The sequence below is a fragment of the Magnolia sinica genome, chromosome 4, assembly GCF_029962835.1.
Source record: "Magnolia sinica isolate HGM2019 chromosome 4, MsV1, whole genome shotgun sequence".
NCBI classification, from domain to species: Eukaryota; Viridiplantae; Streptophyta; class Magnoliopsida; order Magnoliales; family Magnoliaceae; genus Magnolia; species Magnolia sinica.
Genome location: NC_080576.1, coordinates 12,005,670 through 12,024,214, shown reverse-complemented (window position 1 = coordinate 12,024,214; position 18,545 = coordinate 12,005,670). Strand labels below are relative to the sequence as shown.

The following is an 18,545-nucleotide window of genomic DNA, read 5'->3' as shown; positions in this document are numbered from 1 at the left end:
AAAACAAAAAAAAAAAAAAAAAAAAACACTAGAACTATCAAATGATTTGAAAAAATATGTAAGTTTTAATAAAACTGAACTAAAATTCATAGTAAAAAGTCATCACTAATTTGTAGGCTTTACACCTTCCCTTTGTAATTTATTTCATTTTCATATATATATTTAAAAAATAAAAAAACACCTCGCTCCATCAGTGACAGTATAACAATAAAATTTATATCTTACGCACATATCCTTGTCAAGCTGAGTTGTGCATTTTTTGTTGTATGTACCACGTTGAATGTGTCTCACAAGGGCGGCACTGGTTCATAAACCCTCGCTGAATGTTCTAACCACACTCTATGAATGGTAGGTATCCTCTATCTTCATAGATTCTTGCCCTAATCGCCCTATTTGGATGATCGGCACATTTTTCTCTGTGTGTTACATCAAATTCACGTGGACAGTTCCAAAACACATTCCTTCTTGATCCACAGACTGGTTGTGTATGTCTTCCATCTTCACCTACTTTTGACCTAGTCGCCTCTTTAATTTGTATGAATCAGCCCATTTCATCATAGTTCCTTTCATTGCACACCTTTGTTGTGTACATCATCCATGCACATAAGGCTGTGTGTGGCACATCTTCCGCGAAATCCCCATGGTGCATTGTGTAATTGGAGAATGAGTCGCCTAGAAAATTAATAATCTAGGATAAGTCCCCATTTTTAAGCAACATGATGGGCCGGATTCTGATCTTATGGCTAAGCAATTTGTCATAAGTCCCCATCTTTTGCTTTTCACAGACAATATGGGCTGGCCACAAACACGTCCGCAGAAGCTCAGGCCATGCTCGATGGCATTGTCTTATGTCAAAGGCTGGTGCTCTCGAACATTTGGGTGGAATCAGATTCCAAAGTTGTGGTTGATGCGGCATCCAATCTGGCTGCCCAATGCCTGTGGTCCCTTTGGTATAAAATGGGGGCCATCCACCACTTCTCCCTGCAGCTTAATCTCATATTTTCGCACGTCTTCCATGAGGGAAACGCAGCCGCAGACACCCTGGCCAGATTGGTGAGTGACGGGTGTGCCAACAAGCTCTTCTCCTCCCGTGCAGAGCTGCCGAGAAGCATCAGAGGATCGTTGGTTCTTGACAACGTCAGCCTTGGTAACATTAGGATGTAATGTTTGTTAGTGTTTTATGCATAGCCCGCCGTGTGTGGTGGTTTATGATAGGCTCGGCCCATCTCTTTTTGTTGGGGCTGGCCTGAATGGTTGTATATGCCTTTTTCATTGAATGCAATTCGGTGGCATCGCACCACCTTTAAAAAATAAAAAAATTAAAAATTAAAAATTAAAAAAAAAAAATTTTAAAAAAAAAAAGAGCCCTTACCTACAATTCAATAAATTTCCACGTGAATCAAAATGCCTTTTAGTCCAATTTCTTGGAAGCCTGTTCAAAGTCATCCAAGCTATATCCAAAACACGACAGATGGTGCAAAAAATCAACTCTCAATCTGCGAATTTGAAAAGTCAGTCAAGAACTAATTACAAGTTTTAAATAATGTTTTATTGTTTGCCCGTGATTAGCACATAAGAAAGTAGAATGGTAAGCATTTCCTTCTTCCATCGAGAGCCTATATATACTCATTCATACAACTAACATTCATCACTTGAACCCCTCTCTTCTTTTATTTTCGATTCCAACCTTAATCCCTCTTCCATTCTGTCATGGAGCATGTGAAATCAACCATCGATCAGATTCAACCCCCGACTTATGGAGATCGAATCACAATACTTAGCATCGATGGAGGGGGGATTAGAGGAATAATCCCTGCAATCATTCTAAGCTTCCTTGAGTCGCAGCTTCAGGTATAAAATATAATTTTAAGACGTACGTCTAACACATGTACAAGTTCAATCTATCTTTCAAATTCCATTATCATCTAGATTGTCATCATTGTTGTCATCATAAGCATCAACAACTCATCATTGTTATCGTCGTAAGCATCAACAACTCGGTTGCGGATGGCCTGGCCCGGTTAGGGAGTGTGGGCAGTAGAACGGCTCTTCCGTTCGCTGGGTGAACTCCCCCCCCCCCCCCCCCCAACAGAGTTGGCCTAGGCAAGCCTAACCCCCCTTTTCCTTCCCTTAGCTACTTTACGATAGGTGGGCCTGCATCATTTTGTCGATGGGCCTGCCCGAAGTATCCTGCTGTAAAGTCTCGATTTTTGTAATGGAAAATTTTCATTGTTAAACCAAAAAAAAAAATCATCATCATCATAGTCTTCTCCCAGGTATTTCGGATCGGCTTTTGAATCAACATGACACCATAATCAAGTTATGGAAAGCGTATACATGTTTGTTCAAGTATTTTGAGCTGCTGCATGGTGGGTTCCATGAGCCAGGTAAAAGAGATAGGAACATTGAAATGCAGTGGGCCGCTGATCATAAAGCTTTTATCAGTCTACCATTTAAAAGCCAATCCTCGATTGTTGGGAGAAAGGCTAAGAAGATGATGATCAGCTTTTACAAACATGATCATAGAATATTTTTAACATTTGCATGATCAAATCATCAATTGGTTACTATTTTCAGGTACCCAAGAAAAATAGGCTACTATTTTCTAAAACTTATGTTTGCATGGGTTTACTTTGTTTGATGGAGCAGACGATAGACAATGATAAGGATGCAAGACTTGCAGACTATTTCGACATCATTGCAGGGACGAGCACAGGTGGTCTTGTGACCGCCATGTTAACTGCACCAAATGAAAACAACCGTCCACTGTTTGCTGCGAAAGATATCAAGGATTTCTACCTCGACAACTGCCCAAAAATTTTCCCACAAACCGGGTAATAAGAGTAATAACAAGGGAATTAACTTCTTCTTTTTTTGTTATTAGTCTTTCAAAACTTATGCGGAGGATTCATGGGCATGTCTTAAGCGTATAAAGTCCATACATCAATATGCTTAAGATCAGGACATGAATAACTTCTTTTGCCAGTTGAATAACCATTTCTGATTTCTTTGAATCACAGAGGCCTATTTGGTTCAGCTTTGAAGACAGCAAAATTATTTTTATCAGGACCCAAATACAACGGAAGCTATCTCCATGATATTATAAGAGAAAAACTAGGAAAGGTTCAGTTGCACGAGACCTTGACGAATGTCGTCATCCCTACATTCGATATCAAGCACCTCCAGCCCACCATCTTCTCCAGCTACGAGGTTCTTCTTCATTTCTCCAAAACCACACATAAATTTCAATTACTAGTTTAAGATGTGGAAGCCCACGTGAATTCTTTCTGATTGTAATTGATGATACTCAGGGACTTGGGGAACTAATCCAGTCTCGAGTCTAGTCATGATGTGCCTGAGTCGAGAGTGAATCAGAACGGTTGGGCAGAGTTAGGGGCGAGTCGGGTCACTCATCTCGGTGGCTTGTGGTGTCGAAGTCCAAGTCGACTCAGACAGTCACACCTAACTTGTACGAATCATCAATGCATATTTATATGGGCAAAATCGTCATTTTACTTGGACCCATACGCGTCCATGCAATGGTTCCATGCATCTGGAGCCCTATCTGATAGGTGGGGCCCCGAAAATGACACGAGTGGTTCTTTTTAGTACAGGTCGAACTGTGTCGGTACCTGTAACTTTTTCTAGGAAGCGGAGTGGCTGGTGTACCCCACACCAGCTACATAGCCTCTTTATTCACGTCAGCAAGTCATGTGAGCCTGGTCATAAAGTAGGTGTTATAATCAAACCGTTCATCCATTTGGCGAGCTCATATTAAGGCATGAGTAGAAATATATGACAGATCTAACGATCAAGTGGATTACATTGAAAAAAGCAGTGGGGGATTGAATATCTACCATTGAAACCTTTTTTGGTCACAGACATTTTGGATCAATATGAAATTTGTTTTTACTCTTTATCTATGTCTTTGTGATCTTATGAACAGATTGGATGGAAAGTAAACATTATAGTGAACCTATGAATTATCTCCACAGGCTATTTGTAGCGTGGACAAAATGATCTTTGGATGTGAATCATTTTTTGGATAATATTTAAAATATAATAACTACATTAACGTGGAGCCATGTAACTTTAATATCCTTTGAACTATTCATGCAACTCTGAACTTGAGGAGCGCCAGTGCTAGTCTTGGCACGACACTTACCTAGGACAGCTATGTAGCGGGTGTGGTACACCAGCCAATCCGCTTTCCATTTTTCACCTTTGATTCACGACCGAAATTCACAAGCATGCGAAGGTGAGTTGAATCCTTACTCTTGCTCCGGTGGTAGGCTCCCGAATCAAGGGTTTGGGTATCCATAGGCGGTGAAATCCCATTGGCGTGAGTGTGCACGTGTCTTAAATAAATAAATAAATAAATAAGAGGGTGAAGGCGAGTTTCCAAGAAGAGAGAAGACACAGAGGTGGCCGAATCCATACAATTAGAGCTGTGTAGGTTAAGCTTAATAGGCAATGTGTGGGGCTCACTGTGATGTGTCCATAACATCCAATCCGTCCATCATGTACGCTGCCTTATCTTCTTGTTGTGGCCCCAAAATCAGGCCGATCCAAAACTCAGGTGGACCACAAAAAAATGTAAAATCATGCCTGAAACCTCTAAGGTCATGTGGTGTGTACCACCTGAATCTTGTAATGGCCTGATTTTTGGGGTGTCCATTCATCTTGGCGGTACATCTTCTGAATGGGTTAGATGGGACATGTAAAAAATGGCAGGCCCCACTCAGAATCTGGTGTGTTCCCCATCCAGAATGCTCCCTGTGGTGTGGTCCACCAGAGTTTTGGATGGCCTGATCCTATGTAGGACGCCATTTAGACCATGAGGGGTAAACAAGATGGACGGATTAGATGTCATGTACAGATCAAGGTGGGCCCCACACAACATGTTGAAGGTTAAGGCTTCACCTTCAAAGCTTTGGGTTATGAAAGCATATAAAACATGTAGATTTTGGTAAGTTTCATTTCTTTTTCTTTATCACAACTAGCCTGTAGTCATTTTGTCCAAACCGTTTTATGTATCCTTTTGATAAGCAGGTAAAATCTACGCCGTCCTTGAATGCTCTACTCTCGGATATCTGCATCGGCACATCTGCAGCTCCAACTTACCTTCCTGCACATTTTTTCCAAACTAAAGATCTTCAAGGGAAAACGAGGGATTTCAACCTCATCGACGGTGGCGTCGCTGCTAATAATCCGGTTTGATCATCACCCTTACACAAGGAGTTATAACTAGGGATCCCTTTCATTAGCAGATGCACAGGATTTCGCTCATGTGGGACCAGGTTCGATGATCTAAACCGTTGATCTGATGAACCCCAGTGGATGGGGATGCTTTCAAACTCTTCCAGCTGATTGAAACACCAGGGGGGGCCACAAGTAGACCTTTAAGGAGACAATTCAAAAAATGGTCCATATATGATGGAACATAGTCCAATAATGGAAGGGTTTGGATCATCCGATCTGAAGGATTTTCTGGACGTCTCCAATCCACAGTGGGGCCCATATGATCAATCCAGTAATGGAAGGGTTTGGATCATCCAATCTGAAAGATTTCTGGATGTCTCCAATCCACAGTGGGGCCCATATGTTTGCATTGTTGTTCAGTAGTCCCACATGAACAGAATTAATTCATCCACACCACATTCTTATCATCACCTAAAGAAATCTTTACATGGAGTAAACCCTAACCATGCATGAATAAACCTGCTGAATGTCGCGATTTCAGGCACTGGTTGCTATGGGTGAAGTGACCAGAGAGATTTTCAAAGGAAATCAGGATTTCTTCGCACCCAAGCCAATGGATTACAGTAGATTGTTGGTGATCTCATTGGGGACAGGTTCAGCGAAGGCAGGAGAGAAATTCAGCGCAGCTCAAGCAAGCAAGTGGGGTGTTTTGGGTTGGTTGGTGAGCGACGGTTCTAATCCATTAGTGGATGTGTTCACTCAAGCAAGCGCAGATATGGTCGACATTCACATTTCGGGTGTTTTTCGTGCCCTTAGATCTGAAAATAACTACCTCCGGATTCAGGTGGGCACGCACATTCTCATTCTCTTTAGATTACTAATCAAGGTTTTGTGACTCTACTCATGTAGTTGTCCACACATGTACATTGAATATGGACCATTGGTCTTTTTCTCTCTTCTAATAATCCATTTTCATCATATGGATGGCCCTCCTAATGAGTGGACCGACCTAGTTTTTGGGCCACCGCATTTCACTTTGGTTTCCAAGATCTCACGTAAATCATCTGCTGGCATGCAGCTCCGTTCGAAACAATAGTAAATAGGAATATCTTAATTTCTTGTGATAATACATTTGTTTGCCCTGAAATAATCACAATGTTCTTGAATGGAAAAACTAGGATGATGCGCTGGTTGGGGATGAAGCATCAGTTGATATCGCTACTAAAGAAAACTTGGAGACTCTTGTGAAGATCGGCGAACGGTTGTTGCAGAAACCGGTCTCAAGGGCGAATTTGGAGACTGGTGTTTTCCTACCTGTCGAGAACGGAGGCACTAATGAAGAAGCTCTCATTAGGTGGATGCTTAAACCCCTCCAGATGTTGTTATTACAGTTATTATCTTTAAGGATGCGTTTGGCAATGATATTTGGTGCAACCAAACACAACCTAATCTATGACACTAATCATCATTCTTTGTGATAGGTTTGCGAAGCAACTTTCACAGGAAAGGAAACTTCGCCTGATGAGATCGCCAAACACCAAGCCCTCCAAATTCAACTGATCAGAGATTGTGTTTTTACAAATAACATGGTAATGCTGTTATGGTTTTATTAGAGGCTTCTTTATATAAATAAAAGTGGGAATCTTTCTCTTCTTCTTCTTCTTCCTTTTTCTTTTACCCAAAGATGTAACATGAGGATAAATTAGTCCCATCCTTGATTTTTTGTGATGTGACCTATTGACGCGGGATGGACACGATGAGGTCAATCACCGTCTTTCTCATGGATAACTACTCCGAATCTACGGAGCTTCTCTAGACTCCTCACAAAGATTCCTCATATCCACAAAAAAATATAGAAATAAATTCTAATAAATTCAAAATTAAATTGATTGATGATACAAACGAATTTACAATCCTTTAAACAGTGATATCAAACCTAGTAAGAAGTTTCATAATCAAACTCTAGCTCCATAATAAACAAACATGACTTGCTATAAATAGTAAACTTAGTATTTATAGATCACAATGATTTCTACCTAGTAATTGTCCAATTTGGTCTAACCACGTTATTCTCCTAATTTTTCTAAGTCATTTTCAAGTTGGGCAGACTCTTAAAGATCAAATGATCAAGAGTTATGATCGAAATAAAACTTACTATAAATAGTAAAAATAAAATTAAAAAGGACTTTCGACCGACGATCTAATGGAATCTCTCAAATCTGGCATGGGAAACCCGGCATAGTGGGTTGGTTGGCTAAAGTAGCTTCTCCTACCCCAAAATTATATATGGTACGTCGAATAACTCATTCCAATTCGCAAGATACGCCTGTTTAAGGGTTCTGATGGTCCTGATCACTTCCCCCTCTAATTGATCCTTCTTTGGTCTATCTTGGCCAAGAAATTGTCCACAATCCGCTCTACATCACCCACTAAATGATGGACCAGCACATCAAGGGTGCTGATCACATTACATAAGTGCAACATGTTTGAACCAAGGTGTTCTCATGCCCACTATGGAACTCGATTAAGAGGGAAGGATTGCTAATCTACTGGGCTTGGGTATATTCGAAGGTCGTGGTCTGGGATGGGCTTCTCTATTTTTTATGGGCATATAAATTAATGGCCCCAACTTGATCCTATGCATAGTAGGTCCGTTAATGTGGGCCAAATGCCAGGCATACAGGTATGAATATCAGGCAAGATCGTGGCCCTGATTAAACAGGGCCAGGAGTTGAGCTTTACTTGGCCCATTACCACCCTAGCTCTACACTTCCATGGCAAGGAGCTTTTAGCAGGCCTGGCTTGGTTCAAGCCTGGGATTTAGAAGTGGTCAAGCCAGGCTAATTTGAAATATTGATTTTACCTAGCCCAGGCCCAGCTATTCTCATTTTTAATGCCCCAGCACGCGGAGTTCTTACAACTGAGACCTTGTTTTGGTAAAATAAAATGTTGATTTGACGGTCTACTTATGGATGGGGTGTCTAAAAATTCTTCTAGATTGGAAGCTCTTATCCATTGAGTAATTGGTTGTTTTTGTTTGACGGTTTTTGTAGTTGTTTTCTTTACAAGCTATTTGTGGGACACTAATCAAAGAAATGAAATACGAATAATTTTGGAATTTTTTGAGATATCCCCTATTCACAGTAGAACAATGAGATGAATGGTTTGAAAGGTTGCCCACTTTGTAATGTATGAGCCATCAGGCACCAGGTTCTCTGGTCCTACAACATTAAGATGTGGATAGAATCCTCATGGGGCTAGTTTACCTGGCAGGATTGTTCTAGAACTTTAGTGCTATGGCATATATTAACTCAAATTAAGCACATAAAATTGTGGAGGCCACCGCTGCTAAGTCAGAGTACCGAAATTATAATGATTGAAGAATACCAACCTATTTTTTTCATGGGCACTTACTTGATTGTTGAAATAGGGCCATTGGATGCATTTTACTGTTAACCATCCAATAAATGTCCACCAATCTGTAGTTGGATAATAAGTAAACACAATCACATGATTAAGGGCATGTTGAGGTAACGCTGCTAAGTCAAAGTACCGAAATTAGAATGGTCGAAGAATACTAACCGCTTATTCGTGGGCACTTGATTGTTGAAATTGGGCTATTAGATGCATTTTACTGTTAACTATTCAATGAATGTCCACCAATGTGTAGTTAGATAATAAGTAAATATGATCACATGGTTAAAGGCCATAAAGCTTACAAATCTATATAGATGAATAGTCACACAAAAATCATACCTTCACATAGTTTAGGCCACACTATTATCACAAATTTATATTATTAAGCTAGCCACCGGCCCATAAATTCGCATGGCTAGATAGTCACACAGATATCACAAGATTACATGGACCTTAGGTGGCTATCAACATTATAGTGGACCTTGCTGGATGGATAGCAGTGGTGACTCACATATTGATTGATGTCTTAAATCTATAAATCAACTGGTCTGTTGATGACAGCTTAAGCCATCAAGCATATTTTGATGTCATTGGAAAAGTTTTAAAAATTTATGTTTAGTCATTAGAATGCTTTAATGTTTAGTTTGATGACATCAAAGATGTTCGATGCCATCAAAGGCTAGCTCCATCGAAGTGACATCGAAGTGTCATTGAACGATCGCGCAAAGTTACGCAGAGTTTCGTAAGTGCGGGATTTGTTTTCTATTTTGATTGTGATTCTCATAAAGGCTACATATATGGGTGTAATTGAGAATAAAGAGTATCTCAGGACTTTTTAATTCGTTCCAAAGGGTTTCAAGGGCTTATAAGGGAGATTCGAGGCTTGTTCAAATCGGATAATCTCTATCTCTTTTAATTTTCTACTTTCATAGTACATTATTATCGTTGTGCCGTGGTTTTTCTCGAAAGAATTTTTCCAAGTTAAAATCGGATTGTTTTCCAAGCTCTTAAATTCACCTTGCAATACAAACATGAGTAAAATAGAGTATTAAGCATTATCATGTTCACAAAACCAAGTAATAAATTGGGGATAATATGCAATATTTGACCCTTAACACGAACCAGTTCGATGACTCGGTTACTTTGATATTAATGTTGCTCACCAATTGTTTGATGAAATGACTTAAAGAAGTGTGGCTGGTGGCAAGGAAAGTATGTATATGAAACCAACACCCTTTTTTTCTTGATTTTTATGTTGCTTAAAAGGTGTTTGATAAAATACCTGTAAAACCATTGTTACTATCTCAAATACAGTGAGATTTTGAAGGTGCAGTCCAGGTGTTTGTGAAAATACCTTAATGACGAACTCGGCTTGATCTTAACTCAAACTCGGCCCGAGCTAGCCTGAGCTGTTGACCAAATTGAGCCAAGCTGGCCAGTCAGGCTCGAGGACCAAGATGAGCCGAGTTCGAACTGAGGTCAACTAGTGGCCGAGCCGAGTCTAGTTAAGGCTAGCTCCACTCGGTTCGACTCGATATACACCCCTACGCATACGCAGAGATGTGGAATCTGCAATAGCTGCTGCCACTCCACCTGCCGAAATGCTCCCGATCAACCTGTAGAGGTTTCCGTACCTTTACGCTCTTATAACCACGAGTACCCCTTTTGAAACTTTAAGAACATCATCAATACCAGTGAACTCATACCTTATAACCTTGAGTGCACCAAGAGAAATCAGACTTTTCTTCATATCAAGAACGTGCCTGACATCAGTCAAAGTACGCTCCATCCCATCAAACATCTTGATACTCACTGTACCAATAGCCACAACATTACAGGCATTGTCATTACCCATAAAAATCTGTCCAACATCGCATTCCTTGTAACTGGCGAAGCAACTTCAATGAGGAGTCATGTTTTTTTTTAAGGCAAAATATCATTCAACATGACTCCTCTGATGAGGAGTCATGTGATATGATGCACCTATGTCAAGTATTCACTCATCTTTATAATTGTCATGTAAGTAACCAATCATGAAAACAGACAGAACATCACCACCACTTGTTTCTTCATCAGATGTGACAACATTGGCCTCTTTAAAAAAAGCCGTTGAATTTTTTTTCTTCGCTTTAGGATTTTTACAATCTTTCTTCATGTGTCCAGACATCTCATGGTTTCAGCACTTTAATTTTCTTTTGCCCTTGCCCTTAGATTTGGATGTAGGCCTTGAAAATCATATACATCGCTAAGAATCTTTGCCCCTCGTAATCAGTGCATCAGAAGATGTCCCCATGTCGCTGGTTAGCTTTCTCATGGCCTTCCCTTGAAGGCTGAGATAACAGTGTCGACACTCAGGGTTTTATTTGTTGTGCACATTGTGTCCTTAAATGACTCACACGATGCAGGAAGAGAGTTCAACAATATACATGCCTGCTCCTCATCTTTGACTACTTCCTCCATATCTAGCAATTTACACATCAATTTATTAAAGTCGTTGATGTGGGCCTCTAGATCTCCACCATCTGTCATCTTGAAGATATAGCACTGTAGCTTCAAGTGTAGGTGATTTTCAGAGGACTTCTTAGCATAGATGTTCTCTAATTTCGCCCACAAACTAGCTGCAGTTTTCTCCCTCAAAACATTATAGAGAACCTCATCTGTGAGACATAAACGGATAGAAGCTAAAGCATTACTATCAAGGTTTTCTCATTCTTCATCTTTCATGGTAGATTTTTGCTCTTCAAGAGCCTTAATCTCACCTTACTTAGTTAATAGGCTAATCATCTTAACCTTTTATAACTCAAAATTATTTTTGTCTGAGTATTTCTCAATATCAAACTTGCTATTTCCCATTATTACTAATTCTGCAAATTCAGATCTGTGCCCCAACGATAGCTCTGATACCACTTGTTAGGATTTGTACTGCGGAATCATACAGATATGGATCTAGAATAGTAATCCAAGAGCACCAAGTAACCAGAAGAGAATACAAAAATTTAACATGGAAAACCCTTTCGAGAAAAAATCATGGCACAAAATGACAGATCTTCATTATGAAAATAGAAATTACAAAGAGAAAAAGACTTATCCAATTCAAACAAGCTTGAATCTTACCTTTGCTACACCCTTTAATAACCCTAGAACCCTTTTAGAAACCCTTGAATACCTTTAGAAAGCCTTAAAATGAATTGCAAAGGCTGTAGGGACCCCTATTTATAGTTTAGGAAACTCCACTTATGCACCAACTTTGGAAAAGTCCGAAAACCACCTCAAATTTACACAGTCTAAGCGCAATCTGCGTAACCTTCGACTAGTCAAAGAAGGGCTTCGACCAGTCAAAGGGACCTTCAATTAGTCGAGGCAGTCCCTCAACTAGTCGAACACCTCGAACCAGATTAAAGACATCTGTTTTAACAACAATACATTCCTCTCTCCATTGTATATTAGAACTTCAATGGCTCTCACTCTCCAATTTCACAATCTCTATCCCATTTTCTCTCTCCAATTTCACAATTTCTCTTCCTCCCTTTCTCTCTCTCTCTTCCCTGCCAACGCAATAACTCTTGCCACCCACTTTATAAAAGAGCATATTTAAATTCGTAGGCCTACCACTACGACTCACCTACTGCTTGGATTTCTATGAGGACCATCCCCAATCTTTAGTGAGATGGGTTTAACCCAAGAATCCATTTTAAATCCACTCCTATATATCATTTAAATGTTTTTAATGAATTAGCTATCTAAACTATCTCAGGTTTGAATTTACAAGCTATCCAAGCACTATAATATTTACTACCTAAAGCCAAACAAACCATCTATAAATTATTTAAAGCCCCTAAATCATTTATCACTTCAAACATTTACCATCATGTTGTCCAGATTCTAGTTCCACAGATCCAAATGACACGAAAGAGCATGCATCATGTACGGTGGGAGCTGCAGACTACAGTTTCAAGGGCTCCTGTAGATTACCAAGACATTCCTCATCCATATTCACATCTTCTAGATCTCTTTCAAGTGGTCTGCCGAAAAATAAGACAAATCCAAAGATCAAGTGGACCACACTGCAAAAAGAAGTGGGGAATTGATAGTCTATTGTTGAAACTCTTTTAGGGGTTAGAGAAGTTTTGGATCAAAGTTATATTTGTTTTTCAAAGTTAGCATGACCTTATGAACAGATCAGATGGAAAATAAATGTTATAGTGGACCCTACTAATATTTTAACAGTGAGAATCATTGTCCTATTTGTGTTGTGATTCACTTGAGGTTTGAATATGGCTTCTCATGATCTAAAATGATCTTTAGAAATGAATGAATATAATAAATACACTTTGATCTCCTTTGAACCACTTGTGGTACAACTGGGAGCTCGAGCAATGTCAACACTTGACTTCACAAGAATGCAGATTGCGTCCTAACCCTGCCTGTCTCCAGCTGGGAACGGGCAGCAGCTTTGGGTGGCCACCGTGATATATGTGTCTTCTCCACACCATTCATCCATTTTTTCGTATCATTTTAAGGTATCAGGCTGAAAATGATGTAGATCCAAGGCTCAAGTGGACCACACCACAAGAAGCAGCCGTTGTAATGATTCCCACCGTTGAAAATTTTCTAGGGTCTACCATGATGTTTATTTGTCATCCAACCTATTCATAAAGTTACGTAGAACTGGGTGAAGAGAAAACATGAATATCAGCTCCATCGAAAACTTCTGTGGCCCCAAGAAGTTTTCAACAGTAAGAGTTTAATCCCCATTATGTAGTTCACTTGAGCCTTACGTCTGTCTCATTTTTTAGTTTATACCCTAAAATGATATATATATATATATATATATATATATATATATATATATATATATATATATATATATATAAAAGGATGGCGGGAATAAGACCCATCCATCACGTTGGCCACTCAAAGCTGCAACCCGTTCCCAGTTGGAGATGGTGGGGTAGGACGCAATCGGCGCACTCCGATCCATAGCTCAAGTGGCAGACCGAGTGAAAGATACCTTGTTTCAACCACTGAGGTCTTGGTATCAATCCCCAGTGGGGGTGGCTAACAGTGAAGTGTGATCTGACGGTGTTGTGTACTATCAAGCTAACAAAAAAAATGGACGCAATCCGCGTCCAGCGGATAACAGTTAATGCACTTTGAAAATCAGCCAACTTGCCAAGAAAATGGACGCAATCCGCGTCCAGCGGGCGCGGATTGGTTGCTAAGCGCTTCAGTAGCCAAAACGCTACTGAAGTGATGTGGCAAAACGCCATTGGTTAGATGCAAACGGCATGTTCCTTGGTATAAATGCTACTCCGTCAGGTCCATTAACGAATCTTTCACCCTTTCCGCCGTGCACCACTCGGCCATGAATTGGGATGGTCATTCTGAGAAAATTCAGTTGGGCCCATTGTGAATTTATGTGATTTATCCACACCTTCCATCTGTTTTTCCATCTAATTTTAGGCGTTGAGCCCAAAATTGAAGCCTGTAAAAATCTCAAGTGGACCATACCACAGGAAACTGTGGGAATAATGATTTCCAGCGTTGAAACCTTTCCAGCTCCACAATAATGTTTATTTTTCATCCAAACTGTTCAAAGGATCAAAAAACACGGATGAAGGTTAAAAACAAATATAATCTTGATCCAAAACTTTGTAGCCCCCAAAAAATTTTCAACGGTATAAATTCAATTCACACTGTTTCCTTTGGTGTGGTCCATTTTAACTTTTTATATGCTTAGGTTTTGAGCTAAGGCCCTAAAATTATCTTATAAAATGGATGGACAGATTAGATAAAATATATAAATCACGGTGGACCCCACAGAGTTTACTTATTGCATTTTTTTTTCTGGACGCAGATTTCTTCCAGCGCTGGGAACCCAGGCTGATGTTTGTAAGAAATCTCCCCCTTCCATCCGTTTTTTTAGTTCATTTTAGGACATGATGCAAAAAATGAGCCGTATCGAGAAATTCCTACAGTTAAAACTTACCTGGGTTTGACAGTGATGTTTACAATCCATCCATACCGTTAATAACTTCATTCCTACTGGGATGAACTGAAATAAAAAATATTAGCATGACTCAAAACTTCTGTGGCCCACGAATATGTCAACTGTGAAAGTTCAAGTATCACTTTTTTGACCCACCTGAGCTCTAGAAACTGTTCATTTTTGGCTTCAAGTCTGACTTGAATTCAAAAAACAGATGGACGGGTAGGATTTCTCACAAACATCATGGTAGGCCCCACCTGGTTCCCAGCGCCAAAAACTTCTTGTAATGTCTTTTGGCAGGAAATCCACTTCCGTGCTTGGCCGAGTGCGTTCACGGCCTAAACGGAAGAACATCCGCTAACGGTTCTCCCTTAGAAGGGTATTTATTGAAAGGAAACAGCCGCTTGGCATCCAGCAATGGCGTTTTGCCACATCACCTTAGTAGCGTTTTGGCTACCGAAGCATTCAGTATTCAATCCGCTCCCGCGTCCAGCGGATAACAGTTAATACACTTTGAAAATCAGCCAACTTGCCAACCACCACCGTGAAAACTACAGGAAGCGAAATAATATCGGACACGGAATGCGTACTACCCCCGCCCGTCCCTGGCTCCGAACGGGCAGTTCTGTGGGTGGGCCCACCGTGATGTATCTTTACATCCAAGTCGTCAATCCCTTTTCTCAGATTATTTTAAGGCATGAGCACAAAAATAAGGTAGGTCCAACACTCAAGTGGACCACACCAAATAATAAGCTTGGTTGCATAGTATTAAATGTCGGTTGCATTAAATGCTTCATTTTTGTCTTGATGCTTAAAATAACCGCCCGTAGAACTGCCCGTTCGGAGCTAGGGAAGGAGGGGATGGACGCAATCCGCGTGAAGCGGATTGGCTGGTGTACAACACACCGGCGATATAGCTGGTGTGGATACGTGTCGTGTGGATACTCCTCGACCTCCGAGTTTCGAATGAGATCAAAGTTACGTGGGACCTAAATTATGTATTTATCATATCCATACCGGTCATTCATTTTTTGAGATCATTGTAGGGAATGAGACAAAAAATGAATCGTATCAAAGCTCAATTGGACCACACCACCACAAATAGCAGTATGGATAGTGATTTTCATTGTTAAAACATTTGTAGAGACCACCATAATATTTATTTTCCATCCAATATGTTCATAAGGTCTGACAAAGACCCGGTTTAAGAGGAAAAACAAATATCATATTGATCCAAAATTTATGTGACCCCCGAAAGGATTTCAATGGTAGACGTTCAATCCCACTGCTTTTTGCAGTGTGGTTCACTTGATATTTAGATCTGTCTTATTTTTCTCCTCAAGACTTAAGATGAGCTCACCAAATAGATGGACGGTTTGGATATAACACATACCTCATGATGGGACCCACAGAATTTGCAAACCTCAGTACACCAGCTATATCGCCAACCAATACGCTTCCACCAGAGAAACACCAGCCAAACGAAACTCCAGCTCGCTCCCTCGCATCGCAGCCGCAAAAAGACCTTACTAGCTCGTTTGCTGCTCAGGCTACAATCAAAACCAACAGCCAGATGCTTCTACCTTGCGTTAACAACTAAACACCTACGCAAATAACCAGCATGCAAGCCCTCTGCAAGCAACGATCCAAAGCTGCCCAACCATCCCACCCAAACCTATGACATGACCTCTGAACACAATCTACCACCTCAGAGTCATGACTAAGTCAACAGCAACATCAGCATCTCCTAAACAATAGAAAACCACCGAACAGCCCCACAGCCTGCCTCTAGACCAAAGACCAAACCGAGGTCACTCCTGAAGCAGCGGCAGCAAACAGCTCCTGCCAAACACCACTTGCCAAAATACCCACTTATTTTACAAGCTTGTAGCTAGATTACATTCGGGCATGATCCCTTTAAAAGCTTGGATGTTGATGGGCCCACGTACAGAGATCCTTCCCTACCAAAAAAGAGAAAATCTGCGCCAATCACAATCACAACCACAACAACTCATAGAGTATTAGCCAACTCCCTTCTTTGTTCTCTTCCTCCTAATCAATCCAACACCCGTAATTGTCCAGCATTAAAGAGCCCCTGATATTTTTGGGGAGGTCTGCCCCTAAATCATGCCCTGACAATCTAACCCGTACATTCTGGGGCCACATGTGAAAATTGATTATTACTGATGGTCATCTTTTTCTAACCATGCATTCCTTTACTTGTGGGCCCATATGATGAGTGGACGGGCTTGATTTTTAAATCAGGGCATGATCATGGCGCTACCGGCCGCCACATGATGAATAGCTCAGATCTTGAAGACAGGTCTCAAAATTCACGTCGGCAATCGCCCCAGGCTACATCACGGGTCTTCGACAATTCACATGATCTTATTTGTGGCTGCTATCATGGCAAGCATTGCGTAAATGCACTCCGATCCAGACCATCAAAATTGTGGGGCTATTATGGATTGAGCATAGCCTGATGACCTTCCCACCGTCGGATCGGTGGCCATCAAATAGAAAAGCAAAAAGAACATGATAAAATTCAATCAATGAGCGAAGTTTCAAATGGTTAAGAAGGTTCGGATTAGCGGGACTTGTAGGCTGTGATCCGTCCACAGTGGGGCCCATGAATTTAGCGGTCTAGATTGTATGAGTTTACACAAAATAAAATAAAAAAATAAAATAAAAAATGAGACCGTCCATTGGAGAGGACTTGATACGTTGCATAACCATGTAGCTAAAACATGTCTCTTTATTGATTATTTTTAACTCGTGTATGGTACCTGGCGGACGCGGATGAGTAGCCAGTCGTTGAGTAGCGAGACTCGCTACTGACGTGATGAAGTGACGTCACCAAGTTATGTGGGCCCCACCATGATGTATGTGTTGTATCCACACCATCTATCCATTTGGAGAGATCATATTAGGGCATGATTCAAAGAATGAGTCAAATCCAAATTTAGAGTGGACCCCATTACAAAAAAGGGTGGGGAGACTGATGCCCACCATTAAAAACTTCAAAGAGCCACAAAAGTTTTCCATCAAGTTGATATTTGTGTTTTCCCTTCTTTCATGTATGTGTTAACACATGAATAGGTTGGATCTCAAATAAACATCATGTTGGACATTAGAAAGATTTCAAGGTGAACTTCGCTCTTCCCAATTTTATTTTTATTTTTTTACAGTGGAGTCCACTCCAAATTTGAATCAGCCTCATAGTTTGGACTATGATCTAATATGATCTCTCCAAATGGATGGACGGTGTGGATACAACACATATATCATGGTGAGGCCCACATAACTTGGTGACGTTACTTCAATAGTGAGTCTCACTACTCAACCTGTAGGTAAGTAATCCGCTTACCTGGCCTAGCGGCAGATTAGTTACTTACAGGCAGAGTAGCGAGACTCACCAAATTCCATGGTCCACTATAATGTACGTTTTGTATCTACACCTTCCATCCATTCGAGAGATCATTTTAGGGCAATATCAAAAGAATGGGTCAAATCCAAAGCCCGGCCGGCCAGTGGGCCCAGCACAGAAAACAGTGAGGACAATGAAGCTGGTATCTGTGTTTTTCCTTATTTTATGCCTTCTTTAACTTTTGAAAATGTTAGATTTCAAATAAACATTATAATGGGCCTCAAGATAGTTTCAACGGTTGGAATCACTCTCCCCACTATTTTTTGTGGGGGATCTATGACAGCTTTTTATCTGTCATAAAAATGATATCTCAAAATGAATGAATGGACGACGTAGATACAACACATACATTATAGTGGGCCCACAGAACTTAGTGACGTCACTTCATTGGCGGCTGTCGCTATTCAACCCGTCGGTATCTAATCCGCGTCGGAGGGGACGTGTTAGGTTGCGTAACCATGTGGCCAAAAGATGTCTCTTTATTGAATATTTTTAACTCGCGCATGGTAC

At 40.6% G+C, this 18,545-nt stretch overlaps 1 protein-coding gene across 6 annotated transcripts; it reads left to right on the top strand.

Annotated features, from left to right (window-relative positions):
• The first annotated feature begins 430 nt into the window (after positions 1-430).
• LOC131242450 (patatin-like protein 2) lies at positions 431-6,860 on the top strand. Of its 6 annotated transcripts, none has more exons than XM_058241087.1 (7): positions 431-480; positions 2,650-2,834; positions 3,021-3,210; positions 5,053-5,214; positions 5,744-6,046; positions 6,381-6,556; positions 6,684-6,860. In XM_058241087.1, the coding sequence occupies exons 2-7, from the start codon at positions 2,734-2,736 to the stop codon at positions 6,760-6,762; spliced, it is 1,011 nt and encodes a 336-aa protein (XP_058097070.1). In that variant the 5' UTR covers positions 431-480; positions 2,650-2,733; the 3' UTR covers positions 6,763-6,860. The 6 variants fall into 6 exon arrangements, with proteins under 6 accessions (XP_058097070.1, XP_058097069.1, XP_058097067.1 ...); XM_058241086.1 differs by having other exon boundaries at positions 431-485; XM_058241084.1 differs by lacking the exon at positions 431-480 and adding an exon at positions 1,640-1,851.
• Positions 6,861-18,545: the final 11,685 nt, after the last annotated feature.